Genomic DNA, 24,300 nt, shown 5'->3' with positions numbered 1-24,300 from the left:
GGGCATAGATAGAAGGTTCCGAGAGAGAGATAGTCAGTATTCAAGCACCACTTCCTCCATGCTCAAATTCGGTGCATCCTGAAGAGTATGAAATCAAGCAGAGGAGGCAGGAGACATGTATGGATGAAGAAAGTGCTTCTGGAAGAACTCACAATGGAAGATGGAAGTTTGCAGCATGTGCAAAAAGGGACTGGCCACTTGGGAGCAGGAAAGGAATGTTATCAGAGTATGTAGGGATGCAATGAAGAAGGCTAAGCCCCACACTGAGTTAAATCTGGCATGGGATGTCAAGGACAAAAAGGGCTTTTTCAAGTATGCCAGCAGCAAAAGGAAGACTGGGGAAAATGTAGACTGCTGCTGAATGATGTTATTGCCAATGTGACAGAGGATACAGAGAAGCCAGAGTGCTATCTTTACCTCAGTCTCTACTGCTAAGGCTGGCCCTTCTACCTGGAGGTAGGAGAGAAAGCCTGAAGGAAGGAAGACTTTCCCTTGATGTTAGGCAAACTCAACGTTCACAAATCCAGGGGCCCTGAGGGGATGCACCCAGGAGCACTCACATTGCTGGGAGATGTGACTGCTAAGCCAGGAGAGGCTGCATCTGAAATACTGTGAGTAGTTCTGGTCTACCTAGTTCAAGAAAGACAGGGAACTACTGGAGAGAGTCCAGCAGAGATGCTACAAAGATGATGAGATAGCTGGGTGTGTTTTGTCAGGAAAAGGGGAACTTATCAATGATTATAAATACCTAAAGGGTAGGTGTCAAGACAACAGGGCCAGACTCCTTTTAGTCATGTCCAGTGACAGGATAAGGGGCAACAGGTGTAAGGAACAGAGGAAGTTCCATTTCAAATGAGGAAAAACTTCAGTTCAATAGGACAGGCTTTGCGGGGAGGTTGTGGAGTCTCCTTCTCTAAAGATACTCAAAACCCACCTGAACACAATCCTGTGCAACCTACTTTAGGTGATCCTGCTTTAGCAGGGTGATTGGACTGGATCATCTCCAGAGGTCCCTTCCAAACCCTACCATTCTGTGATTGTTTATTATCAGCACTGTTTGGGTTACAAATCCAGAGCACGGCATCATATGATCTACTACGAAGAAAACGAACTCCCCATGAAGAACAGTGCACAATGATTTCCACTTGTTTGCTATGTTTTCTCTGAAATCTTTGTTTGAGGCTCCATAATGCTAATACCATGTTTTGGGGCCTAATAGTTTACAAGTATTAATTTTCATCTACCTCCTGTTATACTGACCACAGTGTACAGTAAACCCAGTACAGTACAATCCCTTTTTTGATTCTGTTCAGCCTTTTAATGCAAATTTGTCTAGTTAATTTCCTGTTGGAAAATGCTCTGTTTTGTTTTTCTTAACAGGTTCTTCCTGATGTGCTATATGTTTGTAAATCTGGCTTGTGCAGTTCAGACCCTTCTACGGACTCCCAACTGGAGACCTCGTTTCAAGTATTACCATTGGTAGGGAATCTTTCTTCATTCAGAAGGGTTGAAGCTAATTGCACAGCCCTAAATTGTTGGTTTTCTTGCAATAGTAAAACAAAATCTTCATTCTTGCTTAAGTTATGATTCATGCACTGAATGCAAGAAAAGCGACATTTGTTTTCATGTGTTTGAAACAGGGCTGGTAATACTTGTGGTCACAAAAACATGTGGCTAACAGAGGGTTTGGGAAGGGGTTATAAAATGATACTTAATATTGCTTATAAACCAAAACATCTTCTGAATATGAGAGAATGAAATTGAAAAAATGTATTGTCTGTCCTTATAGGTAAGGAGAACCGGTAAGAATGTTTAGGAAAGTTGATGTGATCCTAATTTTATGGAAAAAAAAAAAACCAAACAGAAAACTTGCACATTAAAACAGGGGTTTTTTGTATATCTGGTTGGCTCTAACTATATGATTACTGTTTTTAAAACACATCATGTATTTGACATAACATTTGACAACTGAAGTAGATAAGTCAGTAGACAAGGATATAACCAGGTGGATAGATGATGGTAGGGCAGTAGATGTGTTCTACCTTGACCTCAGTAAAGTATCTGACACCATCTCCCACAGCATCATTGTGGCTAAACTGAGGAAGTGTGGTCTGGAAGTTCGAGTAGTGAGGTGGATTGAGAGCTGGTTAAAAGGAAGAAGCCAGTGAGTGTTGATCAATGGGACAGAGTCCAGCTGGAGGCCTGTATCTAATGGAGTCTCTTAGGGGTCGGTACTGGGACCTGTACTATTCAGTATCTTCACTGATGACCTGGATGAGGGAACAAGTTTGCTGAGGCCACAAAACTGTGAAGGGTGGCTGACACACCAGTGGGCTGTGCTGCCATTCAGCGAGTTTTAGACAGGCTGGAGAGTTGGGTGGGGAGAAGGTTAATGAGATTTAACATGGGCAAGTGTAGGGTCTTTCATCTGGGGAAGAACAACCCCAAGTACCAGTATAGGTTTGGGTGCTGGCCTGTTAGAGAGCAGCATAGGTGAGAGGGACCTGGGGGTCCTAAGGGACAGCAGGGTGACCATGAGCCAGCAATGTGTTCTCATGGCCAAGAAGGCCAATGGCATCCTGGGGTGTATTAGAAGGGCTGTGGTTAGTAGGTCAAGAGAGGTCCTTCTCCCCCTCTACTCTGCCCTGGTGAGACCACACCTGGAATGTTGTGTCCAGTTCTGGGCCCCTCAGTTCAAGAAGAACATAGAACTCCTTGAAAGAGTCCAGCACAGGGCCACCAAGATGATTAAGGGAGCAAACACCTTCCTTATGAGGGCAGGCTGAGGGAGCTGGGCCTGTTTAGCTTGGAGGAGAGGAGTGTGAGGGGTGACCTTATTAATGTTTATAAACATGTAAAGGGTGAGAGTCAGGAGGATGAAGCCAGGCTCTTCTCAGTGATGGCCAGCGATAGGACAAGGGGCAGTGGATACAAGCTGGAGGATGGGATGTTCCATGTGAACATAAGGAGAAACTGTTTCACTGTGAGGGTGATGGAGCACTGGCACAGGCTGCCCAGGGAGGTTGTGGAGTCTCCTTCTCTGGAGACATTGAAAACCCACCTGGATACATTCCTGTGTGATTGAGTCTGGGTGATCCTGCTCTGGCAGGGGTGTTGGACTAGATGATACTTTGAGGTCCTTTCCAACTCCTAGTGTTCTCTGATTCTGTAAGTCAGTAAAGGCCACTTGTATAAAAAGTTTAGCTTAAAAGCTAAGGCAGGTGGATGAGATGGAGGATAGCGAGATGGTACAGGATGGACTATGGCAAGGAAGGAAAAGCAAAGGATTCTGACATGGCAGAAGCAAGAGTTTGTAGCCATTTGGCAGCAGTTATTTTTTTTTATATATATATTTTTCCCAGAGAGATAGTTGTGTGACTATGCAACCACTTTTACCCAAAGCAGGTGTCAGAATGCTACGCCAGGATTGGGTTGTGACTTCATTTTTTTGAGTGAAGTAGACTCTTCGGTGTCTGAGTAAAGCATGGAGTAGCTATCGGTTCTTTCACACAAACTAAATTTAGTTTGATGCCCTCAGAACAGGTAGAAAGCATTTCTTTTGTTTTAAAACTGGATGCATTTGGACTCAATGGGCTTGCATGGGACTGAAGAAGCAACCTACAGGTACCAAACAAAAGTTGGGTTAGCTGGCACTCTTTGTCGCCAGAGTGAAAGATAGCTCCAGTTTGGAAATCAGGTGGAAAGAAGTCTGGGGTGTTGTATGTGACAATGTATTCACAAAACTCTCCAGTTCTCTGCTGACCCACATTTGTCTTAATAGAGTGAGCACACCAGGCATATAAACTTTAATGTGGAAACGCTTCTGTCAGTTTTCCAGCTCATAGCCTCTGAAAGACTGTTTTCAGTATTCTTTTACTGTCCTGTGCTCTTGCTTAAGACACAGGACACAGTGGAGGTGGAGAATATAATTGATGAGTCAAATTCAATTAAAACTAATCAACTATTTTTGCTGTAAGTAACGATGATGTTTAGTATTGTTTGAGTTTTGGGGCTTTTTTAAGCTTAAATTCAAATCAACAGTAAGTAAATGAGAACAATGTGTTGCTATGTAACTGACCTTACTTGGAGGTACTGACAGTTTCAGAACTGAAAAATACAGTAAATCTATCATTATATCCAGTTCACTTGTATTACTTATGTCACACAAAGTTTCAGAATGTAATTTTTTAAAACTAAAATTGGAACATTGTCGCTTTATATAGTAGCTAAGAAATGGCCTTTCTGGAAGTTAACTTTAAGAGATTGACTTTGTAGAACATTTGCATGCCTATTTAAAAAAATGGAAAAAAATGGTTTCTTTTAGGACCCTTTCATTCCTGGGGATGAGTTTATGTCTTGCCTTGATGTTCATTTGCTCATGGTACTATGCTTTGGTTGCCATGCTAATCGCAGGATGTATATACAAATACATAGAATATAGAGGGTAAGACCATATATCTTATTTATTCTATATTTAATATCTTTAACCTTCAGCAATAAGCACTTTTGTATAACATAGATACAATGGAAATAATAGAATTAATAGTATTGCTTGAAAGAAGGTAAGATCACATCTCTTGAGGGTCATGACTGGAGAAGAGGAGGCTGAGGGGAGATTTTTATGAGGATAAGTCTTTTTTTATTTGATTATGATAAGTTTTCAGGTTCTAATTTCTCTGGAAGTTCTATTTCAAACTTCTTGGCAGACAGAACTGGTCAAAATAAGAATCAATAAGGCTGGGAAATTTTCATTTTAGCAGAGATTATGATGTAAAGTTTTGGTATTTCAGGAATGTCACGTTTTACTGTCAAACAGCAGCTATTACAAAACTGTAGTTACTTTACCATTAACTTTGGGCTAAAGCCCAAAAACTCCCCTCTTGTGTGGACTTAACTCTTTTTAATATGAATCATCTTGAATAATCCAGAGCACCTACTGCATATTATCTGTTTGCTGAAGGCTTGTGTAATTTTTAAATTGCAACGTACTTTGCAGTTTATGCCTTATACAAGGGACACAGAGACTCCTGTAAGAAATGCTGTGCCAGTAGATTTAAAGAGTATGATGAGCTAATTAAACAAGCAAATCAAACCATACCCCACCCCCCAAAAATTCCCCCCAACCAACTAAACGGCACATGCAAAAAAGTAGAGGAAATGTCATGTGTGTTTTCCTTTTGTAAGGAAACTAATTTGCCTCTTTTAGGCAGGAAGTCAGATCAGATGGTAACAGTTCTGCTTGTGTCTGTGTATGTAGCTATACACATACATAAAATAAACTGTAGTAGTGGTGTTGCAGGGAGGATCTGACACTAACCATACAGTGTCAAGTTTTAGTTATTCTTTGGGCTGCTTTAAAACAATTCCCTCTAAGTATCCATCATTTATTCATTCTAGTGGTTAAAAGCAATGTGAGTAGCTCTTATGATTACAAAAAAGCTTTTGAAGTATGAATAAAACAGACCATAATAAATATTATAAAATACTTAATAAATAGTTCTCTTGAAGGGACCTGAGACTGCTTCATCTTGGCTAGTCTTCATTCTTGATTTAAATCTGCATGATGAGGGTTTTTTAATGTATTCATGCATTATCCCTCATGAGGGAAAGTGTATAATATAATACAAATACATTGTATAACTAAACTGGATGCTGTTAATTGAATCTCTTCTGCACCCTGAAGAGCGGAAAAAGAATGGGGTGATGGAATCAGAGGTCTGTCTCTGAATGCAGCTCGCTATGCTTTGCTTCGTGTGGAAGACGGGCCGCCTCACACCAAGAACTGGAGGTAAGTCCTGTGCTTCCAAGATCACGTAATTCTTGAAATAGATTTATTGGGAAAACCACTGACAAAGCCAATAGCCAAAGTGAAACTCACCATTAGCATAGTGTTTTAACTTCAGCGTGGCAATGATATCAATGCAGTAGTAGTGTTTTACTGCAACAGAACACAGCTTACGGTCTCCATGTGATCAACTTTGTCAGTAATATGGGCTGACTGACTTGAATTTAAATCTGTGGGGTGTTGACATAGTTTTCCAAAGTGCAGAAGAATTTGAATGTTTGATTAGTTATAGGCTTTCAGATTCAAAGGAACAGTTATTGTTGTCTCTATGAAAGAAATGCTGCAGTTCCCGAAGCTTGGGGTTTTTTTTGCTCCTATATTTTCTGAAATTGATTGTATAAATCTACAGATGATCCACTATTTTTTTAATTCATTTTTTGTGGCAATCTTTTTGTATAGCTTCATGTAATAGTAATGCTTTCTAAATTGCTTAGATATCATTATAACACAATCTCACATTTGCCATGCATTTATATATAATGAGGTTAGATATCTGCTCTTAGTTTTGCAATATATTCTTTTTACTTGTTAAACATACTGATATTTTCACATTGTCATTCTGATGAATGTGATGCAAATCAGAAGAACTGTTATCAGTGGAACATGCACACACAGTTTTGGTAACGAATGTGCTACTTGAATTATAGCCACTGTTCTGTCATCGTATCCCTGGATTCATACACATGCAATGTTTTGTTGCCCTTCAATTTCATGGCATTATTTTACCATTTTTCATGGGACCGATGCACATACGCAGGGAATACATGAGCCACTACCTTTTTCTTAGTATCAACTTGGCATTGCAGAAGGACCAATGTAACGTGGTGCTGATTGACAGCATTCCTGTTTAAATGTCTGACATTGCTTCAGTTTTACATGTTATCCTTCTCTTGTGTCAGTGTAATTACTTGAACTGGAACTTCTTGTTAAGTTTTAAACTGAGGGTTTTGAGGCAGGAAGAAGGCTCCAAGTCTGTCATTCTCTTCAGTTTGTAGTAATAAAAGGAAAATTATGAAATGTGGGGTTTTAAGGGGGAAAATAATCAGATTAGATGTTAACTAAAGGAAACAAGCTGTTTCTGAACGAGGGATGCAGTTGAAATTGGATTTGGGGGATGTCAATGCGGTTAAGAGTATGACCGTCCTTTTGGAAGGACCTATGCAAGCAGAGGAACGGATTGACAAAAACAATCATGAAAATCCAGGAGGAGAAGTGCAAAGTCCAATATCTAAGATGGGCTTGTCCAGTGCAATGGTAGAAGGCTGGGAAGCTGCTGTGGTGGAAAGGGCCTGTGGTTCCCAGTAGATAGTAAGCCAGCAGTGTGTCTCGTTGGTGACAATGCTGGACTGCATCAGCTGCATAGCTTGTATCCTGAGAAGTTAATAATTGGGAAGTAGTATTCCTCTTTGCTCGGTGCTCATTAGAATACATCTAGAATATTTCATCTGGTTTTAGGGACCTTAATGTAGGAAAGGCATTGCTAAACTGGAGATCAGCAGAGAACCACAGAGATGGGGCATATGTCCTGTGGAGAGAGGTTGAAGGGAGCTAGGAGGAGGCTCTAAAGGGGAGCTGAAAAGCTGATATAACTAACTAGTAAGCATCCAGTACCTAGGAGAAGGTTGCTTAGAAGATGGTGTCAAGCTCCCTACAGCAGTATATAGTACGAGAATAAGTGAACATGATAAAATGGAGAGGGGGGAAAAAAACCTTGAAATTACTATGATTAAGCATGGAAGAGGTTACTCAGAGGTGGTAATATCTCTCTGGAGGTTTTAAAAATCCAGATGGATGGAGCTGTTAATCTGGTGTGCGTTCAGTGTTTTACCCATTTAAGCAACATGGTGCACTAGATGACCTTGGAAGGGTGATAATGGTGATTCCATCATTTTCTTGGTAAAAATATTCTTCGAAGCAGATTTTCGGAATGATGGTATGGTGGTTCATGTAGGTATTCTGTATGTGAAGTGTTGTTGCGATTGCAGATAAAACTTGCTTGATAGTTGAATGTTTTCCATTGAATTAAGCATTTAATATACATTTTATTAATTGCTGATTTTAACTTTCTTGATTTTTTTTTTTCTATATATGCACGTGTGTTTAACTATTTCTTTTTTACAGACCTCAACTTTTGGTCCTGTTGAACTTGGACAGTAAGCAGTTGGTGAAACATCCTAGATTGCTCTCTTTCACCTCTCAGTTGAAGGCTGGTAAAGGACTAACTATTGTGGGCTCTGTGCTTCAGGGAGTCTATTTGGATAAATGTACAGAAACTCAGAAAGCTGAAGAGGTATGTAATAGAGTTTACAATCACTTGCAACTTCCATTAGTATTTAAATGATGAATCTGGATAACTAATATCTTCAATTAGAACAAACTGTAGTAAAGTATTGAACAAAACATCCATTTTTGCTTTAAGCACAATCAGTGATTATAGATGAAGAATAGGTTGGTGTGTGTAGAAAAATGCTTTCCCAACGGGATGAAATAATAACCTTTACCAAACAAATGCAGTTCTATTTGGCATAATTTCATCGCCTAGATACATACGTATAGTAGTCTCTGCCAAAACCCTGCTCTGCTGCTTAACTGTAAACAGCATCCTTCCTGAGTAGGTTGTCATGTATTTTAGGATAACATCTAGCTGTAATTACAAACACAAGTTAATTTAATTTGCACTTTTTTTTTCCCCCTGACACCTTATCAGTAATTGACTGTGCTACCCAGCTGAACATGCACAGACCTTTTTGATGGAAGCCCTTGAAACTATATGAACTTACTTTTAAATTGTCTCCTGAAGGAAAAAGGGAAGTTGCTAGTATGACCTTTCAAAGATCCATTGTTCATACAGCTGGGACTTAAAATGCAAAATGCACGTCCCTTTTTGATTGGTTTTAAACAACTTGTGTAGTACTACTTTGTTTAAACTAGTACTGGGGCTAACTTGGTATAGATAATTATATTGGCTTACCTATGCAAACTCTCATACCCGTGGGATTATAGAGTGGCAAAAAAATTTTAAAAATACCATGTTTCATGTATTTTATTGAATACATTGAAAAATGCAGCCTTTAGAAAACTATATAGTCTACTCTGGAAGTAGGATTTGATTGCTATTATATCTTCCAAAAATTCTTAATATCTTCAGTGTTATTGAAAAAACTCTTGGACCAAAATAGTTGGTATTTCAACTAAGTCATTCACAAAGCTGTGTAAAAATGCCTGTGATTTGTTCAGACCTAGTTTCTCTAAAATAGACTAAAATTTGTGATGTTGAAATGGAGTTAAAGCTAATTATCCTTTTCCCAGCTTTCTGTCTTGTTTTTCCTTCTTGTTGTTCAGACTTTTTCGTAGTGGGTTTTAAAACAACCAAGTATGAAGCCAGGTGGGTCCAAGAGAAATAAGCTTAAAAGCATGGTGGAAAACATCCAGCAGTGATGTATTGTGAAAGTGGTTGTTTTTAAGCTTTTATTATCAACATGTGTGAGTAGACTAAGAATGCAATCAGGCCTCTGAAATAAAACCTTTAAACAGAAACTGTTTACCTACAAGGATTTGAAATGTTACCTCTTTAATTTAAATTCACTTGTGAGCATGGCGAAGACATGAGGAAGTGGGAGGATGGGAAGCCTACCTCATCCCTCTGAGCCCAAGTAAATTAATTGCAAGGCAACACAGTTGTAAAAAGAGATTCCTCCAGGGGGAATGCTACGCTCTTTCCAGTAGGCAGCCCACCAGACTGCGTGATTGCATCAGTGATCCTCGTGAAGGGGCCTCTAAGTCTTTTTTGCAAGAGGTGAACAGCAAATATGATGAGCAACGTTAGGGGGGCCCTGCCTTCAGCCAGGTGGAGGAAAGGGACATTTGAATTTATTGGACTGTGTGGATCTGATGGCCTGGCTCATCAGATCCACAAGAGTACCAAGCATTAGTAGACACCAGTGTCCAGTGTACTCTAATACCATCCAACTCTGAAAGGTCAGAACCCATCTGTATTTCTGGAGTGACAGGGGGATCCCAACGGTTGACACTACTATAAGCTGAAGTGAGTATTTAGCCAAGGCCATCTGATTTTAAGGAGTTTTGGTGGCCTCTTCCAAAGTCCTTTGCATCCTGTTTTTCCAAACCCTTCCTATTCCTAAAGAAAGGACTTGTCATTCCAAACATAAGTTGCTTTGATAGTCAGAGGTTTTGACTTTACCTGAAGCAGCATTACTTTTATCTTTGTCAATGCGGTTTTACTCATATCTTCTTTGAAAATAAAAGGCTGAATTTTTGAAGCAATGGAAAATCTACCTTTTATTTAGATGTGCATTTCGGGTTTTTGTTGTCTTAGAGTCACATTCAGTCTTTCAGAAAATTCTATTTTCTTGATGATGTTTGTACATTGTAGCTAATATTTTCTCTTACTTGGTGATGTCGCTCCTTTTGGTGTTTATTAGCTGTGTTGATGACTCTTTCCCCATGTGTAATCTTCCTTTTCCAGAACATTAAGAACTTAATGGCAGTAGAAAAGACAAAAGGATTTTGCCAGATTGTGGTGTCTCCTAATCTCAGAGATGGAATATCCTATTTGGTTCAGTCAGCTGGCCTAGGAGGGATGAAGCACAACACAGTCCTGATGGCATGGCCACATTCATGGAAGCAGACAGAAAATCGTTTCTCGTGGAAAAATTTTGTTGGTAGGTGTTTGTTTACTTTCTCCTATGCATTTGTAATACAGTGTATTTGCTGGGAGGGGGGGAGTTGAGGAGTAGAGTGTGATGCTAAAACATCCAGTGGAAAGCTGAATACTTCCCCATTTCATGTGGAGTGGGTTTTCTCTTCAACCATGTCTTCTCTTGTTCTTCACCTAAGCAGGTTATTCACTAAACCCAGATTGCTCCTTTCTTGCCTTGGCAGAATCTGGGAGGATTTAAGCTTTTGAATTAAAAAAACCAAACCCAACCTGTGAATGAAAAGTAGAAATTCTTGGTTGAATGTCTTGTTTTCCCTTGCAGACACTGTGCGAGAGACAACAGCAGCTCAACAAGCGCTGCTGGTGGCTAAAAACATTGACTTATTTCCAACCAATCAAGAACGTTTTACTGAAGGAAACATAGATGTGTGGTGGATTGTTCATGACGGTGGTATGCTGATGTTACTGCCTTTTCTCCTTCGACAGCACAAGGCAAGGACAGCAGAAAATGGCTGGAATCTTACTTTATAGCCCTGAAAAATTCTGAAGGTTTCTAATGAGATACGTTTTCACCCTGATAGTTAACGTGTGGTTGCAGCAATCACCGTGTCACAGATGGTTATAATGTACCTTTTTGATAGGTTTGGAGAAAATGTAAAATGCGTATCTTCACTGTTGCTCAAATGGATGATAACAGCATTCAAATGAAGAAGGATCTTCAGATGTTCTTGTATCATCTTAGACTGAATGCTGAAGTGGAAGTTGTTGAAATGGTATGTTACTACCGTTTTGGTTTTGGGGGCTTTTTTAGGTGTAATTGAGACTTAACTTGGGAAAATGTTACCAGTTATTTGCCCAAATATAAAAAGGGAAAGATTACAGTCCCACCACAAACAAGGTTTTTTTTAAAGGCAGCATTGTTTTACCACGTCACAATGTGGCAGGGAGTTTAATTATTTTGTGAAGTAGAGTTGAGCCATTTTGGTGTGTTTAATGCCTACTTGACTTATGAGAATTATTCCAGAGAGATTTTATTTGGGAGGGAAAAGCTTGGATTTTGTAACAGGCAGTGAAGTGGAAAGCTGAGTGTACCTAATCCTATAATTCATGGCATCCAGTGTGAGAGAGGATGAACATGTCCATTTCTCCAACTGCTGCATGAATCTCTCTGGAATAAGGAATCCCTAGGCCCCCATTAGAGTATGTTTGTTGGGTTTGGCATTGCCAACATCTTTGGCACTGAACAGCAAGACAGTGTAACTACAGATTCACAAATTAAACAGTGAATGAATTTTAAACTTTTTTCCTTTTTAAAATACTGGTTATAAACTGCTAAAGAGATACATCATCAGTAGCACAGATGACTGCTATAGCTTTTTACACTGTATCTTACATACAGCAGCAAAAAGATATGATAGACTCTTCATAAATGCTTCTATATGTGAACCTTTCTCAGTGGTGAAAGGACAACCTGTTATTTTGTGGCTCTGGACAATTTTGAAGGAAACAAGTATGCACATGTGTTTAGAAGGCAGCAGTGCAGATCCAGATGAAATATGGGCTTTCAACCCTTTCTCATTTCGGTGGAAGGTCTTTCCAAGTTACCTCAAATTTAGATAAAAATCACAGTGGTATTGGTATAGATGGATAGTTAAGTGTTCAAGATGGCTGTTTGAAGATCATGTTTAAAGAATGAGGACAGAAGTGATTGATCAGTTATGCTTGGGAGCATTCAAATGCCATAAATGCATCTGGGAATGAATGTGGTACACTGTCCTAACACAGTTCATGTAAGCAGTTCTTTTCAGATGTTCTAATGCCCATCTCTTTTGCAGTTTGAAAATGATATTTCTGCATTCACATATGAGAAGACACTTATGATGGAACAGCGATCTCAGATGCTAAAACAGATGCAGCTATCAAAGAACGAAAGGGAAAGAGAGGTAGAGAATTATATTTGGTTCTGTGAAAAATGCAAAAGCAGTATTTCTATGTCATAACTTCCAATCAGTTTCTAACTAGTTAAAAGTGTTCTACAGTAGTAGAATATACAGCAGGCTTCACTTGAAACATTAAAATAACAGAGGGGAATCCTTTTTATTTAAACAAAAGTTTGGACTCTTCCTATTCTTGTGAAGAGTAGTGCAAGTATTTGCTAGCAAAATATTTGATCATTGGTGTGGAATATATCCAGGGCATTTCCAAACTTGGCATATATCAGTAGCTAGGGTTTATGATTATTCAACTGGGATGATTAGCTTTGTGACTTGGTCTTGTTCAAGTTGGGCCTTAGCCCTTCTGACTTTCTCTCAACAGGATCTTACTTCATCCCTGTAGTTCTCCTAAGATGCTTGGCTCCCTTCATCCAAAGCTCACAGGTTTTCCTTTTTATTCTGATGTCCACCCAGATCTCTCTGCTCAGTCCATCTGGTTTACTCCCTGTCTCCTTTTCTGGCACACAGGGACAACCTGTTCTTGTGCTGCCAGAATTTCCATCTTGAAGGGCCTCCATCCCTCCTGGGCTCCTTTGCCCATAAGGACTGTCTCTCATGGAACTTTATCTACCAGCTATCCGAACAGTCCAAAGTCTGCACTGTGGAAGTCCAATGTGGAAGTCTACTTTCTCCCCTCCTCACTTCTCCTCATACTGAGAATTCTACCATCTCATGATCACTATGGTCTAGGCATCCTCCAACCATCACATCTCCCCACAGGCCTTCTCTGTTCACAAACAACAGGTCCAGTGGGGTGCCTTCCCTAGTCAGTTCACTCACCAGTTACTCCAGGAAGTTGTCTTCCACGCACTCCAGAAACCTCATAGACTGTTTCCTCTCTGCTGTATTATACTTCCAGCAGACATCTGGTAAATTGAAGTGTCCCACAAAAATAAGGGCTAGCAATGCCACAAGAATAAGGGCTTGTAATCCTACAAGTCAGCACAGTTCATTTTTTTAAAATTTTTCTTTTAATCACTCTATTTATTCTCTTTCCATTTTGCAGGATTTTTTTTTTAGGTTCCTAAAGATGCCTTGTATTGCTACAGCAATTTGTTGCAGTAAATCCTCTTTCTTCTCATCAGTAGTTTTTCTTTTGATCGGAGCCTGCCCAACATCTTTTAACTTAAAAAAAAAAAGCTCTCTTGTACTCTGTTTTTAAATTTTTTGCATTCCTTTATTGAGCAGTAGTATTTTTCCAGTGGAGTTTGAGTGATTAATCGATCTACAGTAGGTTTTATAACATTCTTATGAATGCTTTACAAGTAGCCAAAGAACATAAGGCTCTGTTGTCTATAGCATATAAATTGTAATGGAGAAAAGAATTTCTTCTTAGATTTGAGTTGGTTGGAATCTGTGAGTTCACTGGTTGGTTGGAAGTTTTCGCTTCTTCCACCCCTCCCACCTTTTCTTGCTTTTACCTGAATGTAACTGTCACCCCTATAGCTTCAGTTTTTTACCTTCATATCAGGCAGGGTAAAATCTGCAATGTTCAAAATACCACTAAATTTATTTTGTGGTCTGAAGTAAAATCCCTGATAGCTCCAAGAACATCTAGTAGTAACTTCCTGCCTTGTCCAAGTATAAAATCCATATCCAGCTGTTTCTAATTAGGATATCTTAACCTACCTCTTGCATTTTCATTAGAAAACAATGTTTAATTATGCCTTCACTTCCTCTGGAGCTATGCAAGTTGAGTATGTGCACTCGCTGTGCCAGGCCCTTTCTTTAACCTGGTCATCTATCTTCTCTTAAATTAACTAAGCTCTTCCCTCTAGTTTTATTATAATCTCCAGAACATTAGTATCACTAGTTCAAATTAATATTGTTGCAGAAGTGTATATGCATGTGGGAACAGTATTGGAGTCTTAATTTCTGCTATTATAGGGGAAGAGAAGGCCCATTATGGTTAGATTGATTGGCTTTTGTTATGTAATATAATCTGTGCATAAATAATCTAATGGAATGTAGGTGGCCTTCAATTCAGCCAGCCCAACATTGTGTTACTGGGATCATGAGAGTCATGCTGGTAGTTCAACTAAGGGCGGGTGCCTTCAACACTGTGTAACTGATGTGTTTACAACAATGTACCTGATGAAGATTGAAAGCACTGGCTTTCAGTTCTTTTCACTTGCAAAACACCCTGGTGTTAATGAAGTACCCTTAGGCTGGATTCAACCTCACTTTAGTTCCTGACAAAAATAATGTCCTAGCCCAGATGTAAACCTGTGCATATAAACAAATAACTACATTTTTACAAGCAGCTTCGTTTGATTCTGTAGTCAAAACCATCTAGTGTTTGTTCACAGTCAGGTGTGTGTTTTTCTGTATCTTCTTCAGTTCCACTGCTGTGAAATTTTAATAGCATGTAATCTATAAATGCTGGTTTTGACTGAATCTTGGGGTGATCGTTTTGTTGCCAGGCTCAGCTGATCCATGACAGAAACACTGCCTCACACTCAGCTCCAGCAGTCAAAGCAAGTGTGGCTTCTCCTGTGCCAGAAAAAGTGCAAATGACCTGGACTAAAGAGAAGTTTGTAGCTGAAAAGCATAAAAATAAAGAGTCAAATGTGTCTGACTTTAAAGATATATTCAGCATAAAGCCGTAAGTATGCACATGGTATTTAAAGCTCTGCATTTTTATTGTGTGTATTTTAGTCTGTGGCTTTTTGGTTTTGTTATTGTTCTGGGTTTCATAAGAAAGAGATTCTTGTTTCTTTAAAGTTGAGTACAATCATGATCTTTCCAAGAACTTCACTTAAATGTCATCTTTGTGAAACTAGAATGGCCTTGAGGGGAACAGCAGTGACTGTAAAGACACATTCACAAGACTGTTGTCAGTGAAAAATATGATAGACTTCAAGCTGTAGGGTCAACTCCTGGGCTGTGTCAGAAAGCGTGTATGTTAAAATGCTTCAAGATAACTTTTGGTTTTCTCTAGTCCTGTGGGTAACAAATTCCTGTCTATCATTTCTCTGTCTCCTTTATTGTGTTTGGTTAGGTTGGAGAGTCTGCCAAGAAGCAGATTCTTTCAAGACATGTTTTAATGTGTTTTTTAGCTTATGTTTTGGTTTTTGGATGGAGTGGTTTTGTTTTTAAAGGACAATTGGCCCTCATCCTGTAAATTATGTATTTATATGTATGTCTTGTTATATTAAGTACTTCCTGTTGAAATATTCATTGATGTCTTTTTCTTAATTAGAAGTCAAGAGGTAAGGTTTGACACAGGTAGTAGCTCTTACGTAGTAAACACAGAATCAGTGACAGAAAGACATCAGCTTGTTTGCTTCCTCACGTAACTCAAGCACACATGTGCATCTTTGAGTTCTGGGAGAATGCAGTTCTAAGCATGGCCTAGGCTATTTTATGCGCACACCCAGAGCAAAGCTGTGGATTTCAAGGGAAACTTTAAAGGAAATATATCTTAGAAATCTAAGACTTGTAGAGTTACATACACTTGGAACTGGCACCTTGAAATCCTAAGTTGTTTAGTAGATTTGCTCTGAGCTCTTCAGAAACAGTTTGCCTTGTGCAAATTCTTACTCATACTCTAAAGCACTGTTTTGTTGTGGGCTGCATTATGCGCCAGTTCTTGGGTGGGGGTTTTTCCCCCCTATCCTTCCTATTACTATTTTAGAACCTGTGCAAGATGCAGACTTGAGATATTATTTTGAAACTACTGTATGTAGTTGAGGTTGGAAATTACAGTTCAAACTTGGTGTGTCTGTAAAATCTATTAATACTGTTGAATTAAAAATGTACCTGATAGCATAATTGTCTTTTTTTTTCTCTGTGCTTTTGCTGTCCTTCCATGTAGAGAATGGGGAAATCTGTAAGTCTAATTTTCCTTTCACTTAAGCAACGTAGGCTGTGTTTCCTGGTTCTCCCGGTCTCGTTCATTGTATGCGTGTTTCCTGAATCATGATTGGCAGTGTGTGTTGGACCTTGTATTATACACTATGATTTAGCATCATTTATCACTGAAAAAAAGTCTTCTTTGTGACTTGTTAATGTTTTTTTTCTAAATATTGTCAGCTTTCCAATCAAGGTAAGTCACAGAACATATATTTTAGTTTCTTTCTTTTAAGAATGTAAAACTTGACAGTACTCCCCTGCACTAATTAATGTTTTCTGATTACCTACGCTAAAACAATGAATATATTTTCATTCTGGAAAAATTGTCCCAGTTGTGATAGAACTACTTGGACAATAAAGATTAATTTGTTTGCAAGAAACTTCATGTTTCTTCAAATGCCGTTACTTGCCTCCCTTCTAGCAACTCATACATGTGTAGAAATAACGTAAGTTCAGATATACTTTGGGGATGACAGTACAAAAAATGGGACACTAAATCTCTATTTGTTCCTGGATCAAAATGACTTGTGATGGTTCTTCTTTATTATTTCAGAACACAGTGTTGTTTTCATTTTGTCTGTTTAACAGCTTGAGCTTCTTATAGAACCATATAATGTGTAAGGTGGTTGGAATGGATATTTAAAGGTCATCTAGTCCAACCCCCCTGCAGTAAGCAGGAACATCTTCTCTAGATCAGGTCGCTCAGATCTTGAATGTCTCCAGGGATGGGCCCTCCAGTATTTCTCTGGGCAACCTGTTCTAGTGATCTACCACCCTCATCTTGAAGAACTTGTTTCTAATATCCATCCTAAATCTATCCTTTTCTAAGTTTAAAACCATTACCCCTTGTCCTACCACTACATGCCCTCTTGAACAGTTCTTCCCTGGTTTTCTCATAGGCACCTTTCAGGTACTGGAAAGCTGCCATAAGGTTCCCCTGGAGCCTTCTCTTCTCCAAGCTGAACAAGCCCAACTCTCTCAGCCTGACTTTCACAGGAGAGGGGCTCCAGCCCCCTCATCATCTTTGTGGCCTCCTCTAGACTTGCTCCAACAGCTCTATGTCTCTCTTGTCCTGGGGATCCCAGAGCTCAACCCAGCACTCCAGATGGGGTCTCACAGGAGCAGAGTAGAGGGGCAGAATCGCCTCACTTGACCTGCTGGCCACTCTGTTCTTGATGCAGCCCAGGACATGGTTGGCCGTCTGAGCTGCCGGCGCACGCTGCCGGCTCATGTTGAGCTTGTCATCGGTCAGCACCCCCATGTCCTTCTCCTCAGGGCTGCTCTCCATCTGTTCTCCTTCTAGCCGGTAGCTGTGCTTGGGATTGTGCTGACCCATGTGCAGGACCTTGCACTTGGCTTTGTTGAGCTGAGGAAAACCACTTGTCACAGACTTCCATTTATACATTGAGTCATTGACCACAACTCTCTTGGTGTGACCATCCAGCCAGTTCCTTATCCACTGGGTGGTCCATCTGTCAAATCCATGTCTCTCCAATTTAGAGACAAGGATGTCATGTTGGAAGAGTCGAATGCCTTGCACAGCTCCAGCAGATGATGTCTGTCATCTTTCCCTTGTCCACCATCTCTGTTACTCTATCACAGAAGGCTTTGTTAGGCATGATTTGCCCTTAGTGAAGCCGTGTTGGTTGTCACCAATTACCTCCTTATTCTTCATGTGCCTGAGCATAGTCTCCAGGAGGATCTGCTCTGTGATCTTGCCAGGCTCAGAGGTGAGACCGACCAGCCTGTAGTTCCCTGGGTCTTCCTTTTTCGCCTTTATAAAAATAGGGGTTCTGTTTCCCCTTTTCCAGTCAGTGGGGACTTCACCAGACTGACAGGACCTCTGAAATATGATGGGAGAATGGCTTCGCCACTTCATCCTCTGGTTCCTTCAGTACACATGGGTGCACCTCATCAGATTCCATGGACTTGTGCACCTTAAGTGTTCTCAAACTTGATCTTCTCCTACAGTGGGCAGTTCCTTATACTCCTGGTCCCTGCCATTGCCTTCTGTGACTTGGGCAGTGGGGCTGGAGCTCTTGCCAGTGAAGACTGAGGCAAAAGAGTCATTGAGTACCTCAGCCTTCTCCTTATCCCAGGTAACCAGGTCACCTGTTTCATTCCCGAGAGGACACACATTTTCCCTTATCATCCTTTTCTCATTGATATACCTGTAAAAATGTTATTGTTACCCTTTTCATCCCTGGCCAGATTTAGCTCTGTCAGGGCTTTTGCTTTTCTAACCTGATCCCTGGCTGCTCAGTTTCCCTGTATTCCTCCCAGACTACCTGCCCTTGCTTCCACTCATGGCAGGCAATGCTTTTCCATTCATAGAAGATCAAAAAAAAGGCAGGAGGGGTGGGTTGTAATAGAACACAAGTATGCTTGCTCCCAGTATTGTCCATCTTTCTTGGCCCTCTATGTTTGAATGAACCTGTATCTGGCTGCTGTTCTTGGCTTCATGCATAAGCCAATATAATCTGAGGGTAGCCATGTGTTGATAAAATATCCTAAGATTAGGTCTTGGTGTAGTCACCTAAAATGACCTCTAGTATTACAACAAAGTTTTATGTTTCCTTCTGTAACTTTTGGTATACTAAATTTTGTTATTTTGGACAAGAGCTCTCATTAATTTCTGTGGTTTACTTGAGGGGATAAAATGCTGGAGTTTGTGCTGTAGTTTTGATTGCTGTTGGACTGCAAAAGATGTGAGGCTTGATCAGGTGCTTCAGAGGATGTCTTAAATCCTGCTGCTATTAACCCATCTCTCTGCCATCGGACAGCGTGTGAGCCCAGCGGAGCAGACTACAATTGTCCTTTCACTGTGAGACCACTAGTTACAGCACACAGGATAGCGTGAGATATCTGTGTCTTCTCTTGGCACACCACTGTTCACGTTTCTGATGTGCTGTCACCCTGTGTTTTTGCGGTTCCTTTTGAAGTGGCTTCCTTTGCTTGTAAAGAATCTGTATGTGGTCAGTGGATCTTTTAGATAAATTAGCTTAGGTAGAGTCTGGATATTTCTGTTGCACTGTAGCTTATGACTGCTTACTGATCTTGGCTAGTTTTCCCCGGATGGTAGATTCTCAGAAACTATAAGGAAACTTTTGTTCTAAAGAGCAACTGAAATATGATCCATGATGGATCCTAAAATAAGGCAATTGCTAAAGTCCTAGCAGTTTTATGCTCTTGTGTGCAAATTTACAACGATATTATTTATGAATGCAAGAAGCAAAGCTTTATGGAATGCGCAGAATGGAAGCGGGGAGGCTCAATTTTGGTTCGGTGCTTACTGCCTTACTCTTAACAACATGAGAAACTAGTATTTTTTTCATAAATTTTTTACTGTTTCTGTATTTTCTTCACCAGTTTGAGAGTGCTCTTGTTTTCAAATAAGAGTGAAGGAAATACTGTACTATCCAACATGAATACTGTAATCTTTCCATTGCATTTCTGCAATTCCTTTGTTTGCAGTTACCTTTTTATCTAACACAATAAACTGGATTCTCATTGGTTTTGACTAAACTTAATTTCTACTGAATTTTTGCTTCATCTTTTGTAAAAGGTAACTAATAATTTGAAGGTTTGTGCATTTTGGCAATGTGCTTAGAATGGTTTGCTTTTCAGAGTTAAATGGTCTTTTCAAAAGAAAAGAAAAATAACCCAAGACCTAGGTGTACTGCATTTTGTCAGATGTGTTTTGAATATGTACAAATGCTGGTGTCCATAAAAGCAGATTATTCTGGGAGCATATAAATTAAAGTTTGAATAGATAATACATAATTCAAAGATGTATGTATTCTGTCAGTACTTAAAAATGTTCTTTTCCATGCTAGGAATCAGTCAAATGTGAGAAGAATGCACACAGCTGTGAAGCTGAATGGAGTGGTGCTTAATAAATCGCAGCATGCTGAGCTCGTGCTCCTGAATATGCCTGGACCCCCGAAGAACAGAAAAGGGGATGAAAACTGTATCCTTTATTGTTTTCATATTTCTTGAAATTCAGAGTTTGATTTTTGAGACACTGACATTGTCTACTAGTCAGGATAACCGTTAGTAACCATGGTAAGTATTAAAGCTTGCCTTTAAGAAACTGACTTTCAGTTCCACAAACAGTTTTCAGCAATATTTGTAGTGTTGATGTTAATTTTTATTTTATTGATGTAAAGCATTCCTCAATTTTGAACTTAATTTAAAATTTCTCTTTTCTGTAGGTCAGAACTAGAAATTTTCCCCAAATCAGTTTTTTCTTCCACTTGAACAAGCAGGTGGATTACAATATAGACAGTAAAGGGTGACACAGGAAAACTCCTTGATGAAATTGATTTTTACATAATGTCAAGACTTTGAGAGATTAGTGGATGTTTTGTTTCTTTTCTGAATAAATTCCTTGACTTAATGATATATCAGTCATGGAGTTTTTGGAAGTTCTGACAGAAGGTTTGGACAGAGTTCTCTTGGTCCGAGGCAGTGGACGTGAAGTGATCACCATTTATTCTTGACATGTTTGCACGTTTTGTTGAAACACCCCCTTCCCAACCCTCAGTTGAGAAACTTATTTGTCATAGTATGAGCAGCTTCATTAAGATTTCTAGTGCGTTGAAAATTACCTGCAAGCCGAATCGTCTCATGTGTTCTGTTTTTTCTATTAAAAAGTTATATTTAAATTATATTTTAAGAAGATAGATATATGTAGAAAATATTCCTGTAGTAAATTAATAAATGGTGGATGGGTTAGGATATTTATATGTAGCATATTTTGACACTTCTTAAATTGTGCTGAAACACAGGAAAAGGAATGGTAATCCAACGGTATTTTTAAACGCATAGAAATGTAAGCATCTTTTTTATGATTTTAATCTTTGTTCTGCATCTAAATAAAAGGAAAAGGTTTTAGGAAAAGTTGGCTTCCTTTCTGTGGGAATTACACCCAAGAGGTTAAACACACCGCTGTGCGCTTATCTGTTATGCGAATGTTGTGGATGGAGACCCAAAATGTTGGTGTGAGAAGCAGCCAAGGAGGGAGTCTGGTGGCAGCAGAATGGTCCTGTTTTGCTAGAGACTCCAGGATAAACAGACAGATGGTTTCTACGCAGAATTTTGAAGGCCATGGTGCCCGGAGCAAGACCTTTTGCTTCAGTAACTGCAAAAACACTACCCCTAAATATGCGAATGAGCAAAAAGCAGTACATGTTAACATGGATGAACATAGTACTCGACTTTCCACCCAAATCATGTCAAACATCACCCCTGGGAGGGAATGGCTAAGATGGTATAAAGGGTATTGAGGAAGCTACCCCTGCAGGGATAGAGAAAAACTTGAAGACCCCAAAGAGGCAATTGAAGAGCTGTGTTCCTTCTCCTCTGCTCAAGACAGGGATGCCTTCTTGGTAACCGACTGTGATTTCACCTTTTCAGTGAGAATACCAGGGATAGCATTTTATTATAGTCATAGTCCTATATTAGCATTAGTGTTTTAAGTGCACTGATCAACACAGTCAGGAACTTTTATATCTGTCACTTTAATAAACTTTTCTTTGCAAAACTGATTCGGTGAAAGCCCTCCAGGGGCTCTGACAATCAAACATTGACTCTGATATGTGGTTTTATGTATAATCTTTTAGACATAAACTGTTGACCAGATCTGGGACTAAGACTGGGCCTAGCTGTACCTAGGTTCCTCTCTGAGGAGTTTAGAAAGCAAGGGGGTCCTTTCTGAAACTTCTGACTCAAAGGGATGCCCCCCTCAGCCATGCATCAGACTCTTACCCTTTATACTCTTACCAAAATATTCATGTTTCTACTGTGGGGATTAGCCCTGGTTCATTGAGGAAGGTGTGCAAGCACTCCGGTTTGTAGCTCACGTGCAAAAGTGTTCCTTCCCCTGAAGGTCGCGACTTGCCGCACCGAAATAACATTTCTCCATTTGAAATACTTTGATAGCTGAAGCCTCCAACGCCACGCCCAGTCGTGTGCCGTGGCTGCATCCCACAGCTGTGCCGGTAAGGAGCTGAAGGTGCAGCTCCTAGGACGGCTGTGATGCGGTAACTCCACCTGGTGGTAAATCGTCACGACTGGTAAGCTGCGACGTGAGTTAATGAGGCACAGTATATATGTTTGAAAGTGTTACATGTGCTGCTGTTTAAAATAAAACCTGCTTTTCTCACCTGAAGGAGCTCCTAATTGTTTTTATTTTGAAATTTCCGAACAATTTAGCTGCTTAATAGAAACTCCTAGCTCGTCAGAATTCTGCCCCTTTTCAGGCACTGGTTTGTTTTATAAATGTGTGTTGGGTGGTGGAACATTGCTCCATGCCAAAGAGTGGTGCAGGGCCCAAATACCTCACTAAGCACGAGGCCAGTGCTCGTAGAAGGGTGCACTGGAGCAGAGGGAAACAAAGTTATAAACAGCAGAAGCTGAGCAGAAGCTGCACACAGACCTTGGCAATGCCTGTAGTGTGATGCACAGCAACAGAGGGACACAGAAAGATGACCAGAAGACATGGTGCATTTCAGATGTGTCCCACGCACTGGTAACAGTGCACCAAAAGGTGAAGTTTACATACTCCTGGTGCACTCTAAACTGCAACTACTGGATGTATGCAATTTTGAAGCCAGTCTGTTATACAGAGTTGCAGAAGTTGGGTAGCGTTAGGGTTGTTGAAGTTGCTGGGAACCACCAAGCTGTGAAAAGGCTTGCTTTGTGCAAGAGCCATCTCTCAGTACTGTTGCTGTTCATGTGGAAACAAATGCTGGACGTTTTCTATTTTCAACCTAGTCTGAGACAGAGCACGCTGTGTTGAGGTGGCAAGGTAAGCACACTGGTGGGGCTGCGAAGGAGCTGCTGTGCAAAGCTGAAGAGACATCTCTTATGCCTGCTGCATTTTACCTTGCAGCAAGTGCTGGATGTTTATGAATTAAAAGGAAGACTATTGCAACAGCTGGAGCACTGACTGGTAGTGTTAAGACTTTTAGGACCTTTCCCTTGACTAGGAAGGCCCTAGTCTGTGACATGGGTAAGTTTTGGCCAAGGAACCTATTTCAGTGCTGGCACCTTTTGTTCAAGAACTGTATGTGGACGGTTTGATTTTTGACAGTGGATGCTGGCAGAGCCTGAAAGTGACGTAAGGCACTGTTAAGACTCTTCCCTTGTTCTAAAAACACCCTGAGCCTCGCTGTTGCTGGGATGGCTGAAGCGAGACCTGGGGAGGTTTCAGACCAGGAACATTGTTCAGTTCTGAGACCCTGTATTGGAGCGCTATTGCTGGACACTTATCATCATCAGGAGGCTGCCTGCAGCAGGCAGGGCTGTGCAACACAGCAGTCACAATGCCCTGGGGCAGTATCCAAGGGGGTGTCCTGTGAGTCCCCCTGCCTGAGCTGTCCCGGGGACAGCCCAAGACAGGCGAGAGGAGCTCCTAGAGCAGCTGGTGAAATTCCTTGCCAGGGGCATGAGGGAGGACAACCACCCAAGGGCAGGATAAGGCTGCTGGAGGTTTTCCGCATCAAGGCCAGCTCACGGCAGGGCCACCTTTCAAGCCCATCTGAGGGATGGAAATCCTTTCCAGCTAGAAGGACGTGGCCAGAGCTACGGGATTCCTTCTTGAGGAGCGCTGTAGAGCTCACCATCCTCATCCCCTGTGGAGCCAGGGGCAGCAGCAGTAAGCAAATGGGGTGGAGAGATGTTGCTGGGGTCCCAGAGCTTTGGAGCAAGCCGGCTAGGGCATCTCCTGGGTGATGTCACCAGCCTGTGGGAGGAGGGAGCCGGTCTTGCTCACCTGCTCAGGGAATAGCCGATCACCAGCTCTGCTGCTGGGGTCAGGAAGGAATTTTCCCCCGGGGTGGATTGGCGCTGGTCCCCAGGGGGTTTTTTTGCCTTCCTCTGCAGCACTGAGCAGGACCCCCTGTCAGGGCTCCTTCAGCCCCTTT

At 40.7% G+C, this 24,300-nt stretch overlaps 1 protein-coding gene across 2 annotated transcripts in view; it reads left to right on the top strand.

The window, feature by feature from the left end:
• Positions 1-21,274, top strand: part of SLC12A7 (solute carrier family 12 member 7) — a gene marked incomplete at its 5' end in the record, with an annotated part of 61,190 nt that extends 39,916 nt beyond the window's left edge. The window contains 12 exons of one of the 2 annotated variants that reach the window (XM_084280351.1): positions 1,381-1,479; positions 4,325-4,444; positions 5,684-5,788; positions 7,967-8,135; positions 10,332-10,527; positions 10,846-11,015; positions 11,165-11,296; positions 12,359-12,466; positions 14,941-15,122; positions 16,335-16,349; positions 20,209-20,342; positions 20,783-21,274. In XM_084280351.1, coding sequence (XP_084136477.1) covers positions 1,381-1,479; positions 4,325-4,444; positions 5,684-5,788; positions 7,967-8,135; positions 10,332-10,527; positions 10,846-11,015; positions 11,165-11,296; positions 12,359-12,466; positions 14,941-15,122; positions 16,335-16,349; positions 20,209-20,342; positions 20,783-20,874 — 1,522 coding nt within the window. In that variant the 3' untranslated portion in view covers positions 20,875-21,274. The remainder of the gene's footprint in view (positions 1-1,380; positions 1,480-4,324; positions 4,445-5,683; positions 5,789-7,966; positions 8,136-10,331; positions 10,528-10,845; positions 11,016-11,164; positions 11,297-12,358; positions 12,467-14,940; positions 15,123-16,334; positions 16,350-20,208; positions 20,343-20,782) is intronic. The other variant, XM_084280350.1, reaches the window with a different exon arrangement.
• Between the last annotated feature and the right edge of the window lie 3,026 nt (positions 21,275-24,300).

This window comes from Gallinula chloropus (assembly GCF_964237585.1).
Source record: "Gallinula chloropus genome assembly, chromosome: 2".
Classification (NCBI taxonomy): Eukaryota; Metazoa; Chordata; class Aves; order Gruiformes; family Rallidae; genus Gallinula; species Gallinula chloropus.
The sequence above is the reverse complement of the archived record's forward strand: the minus strand, read 5'-3'. Positions and strand labels throughout refer to the sequence as shown.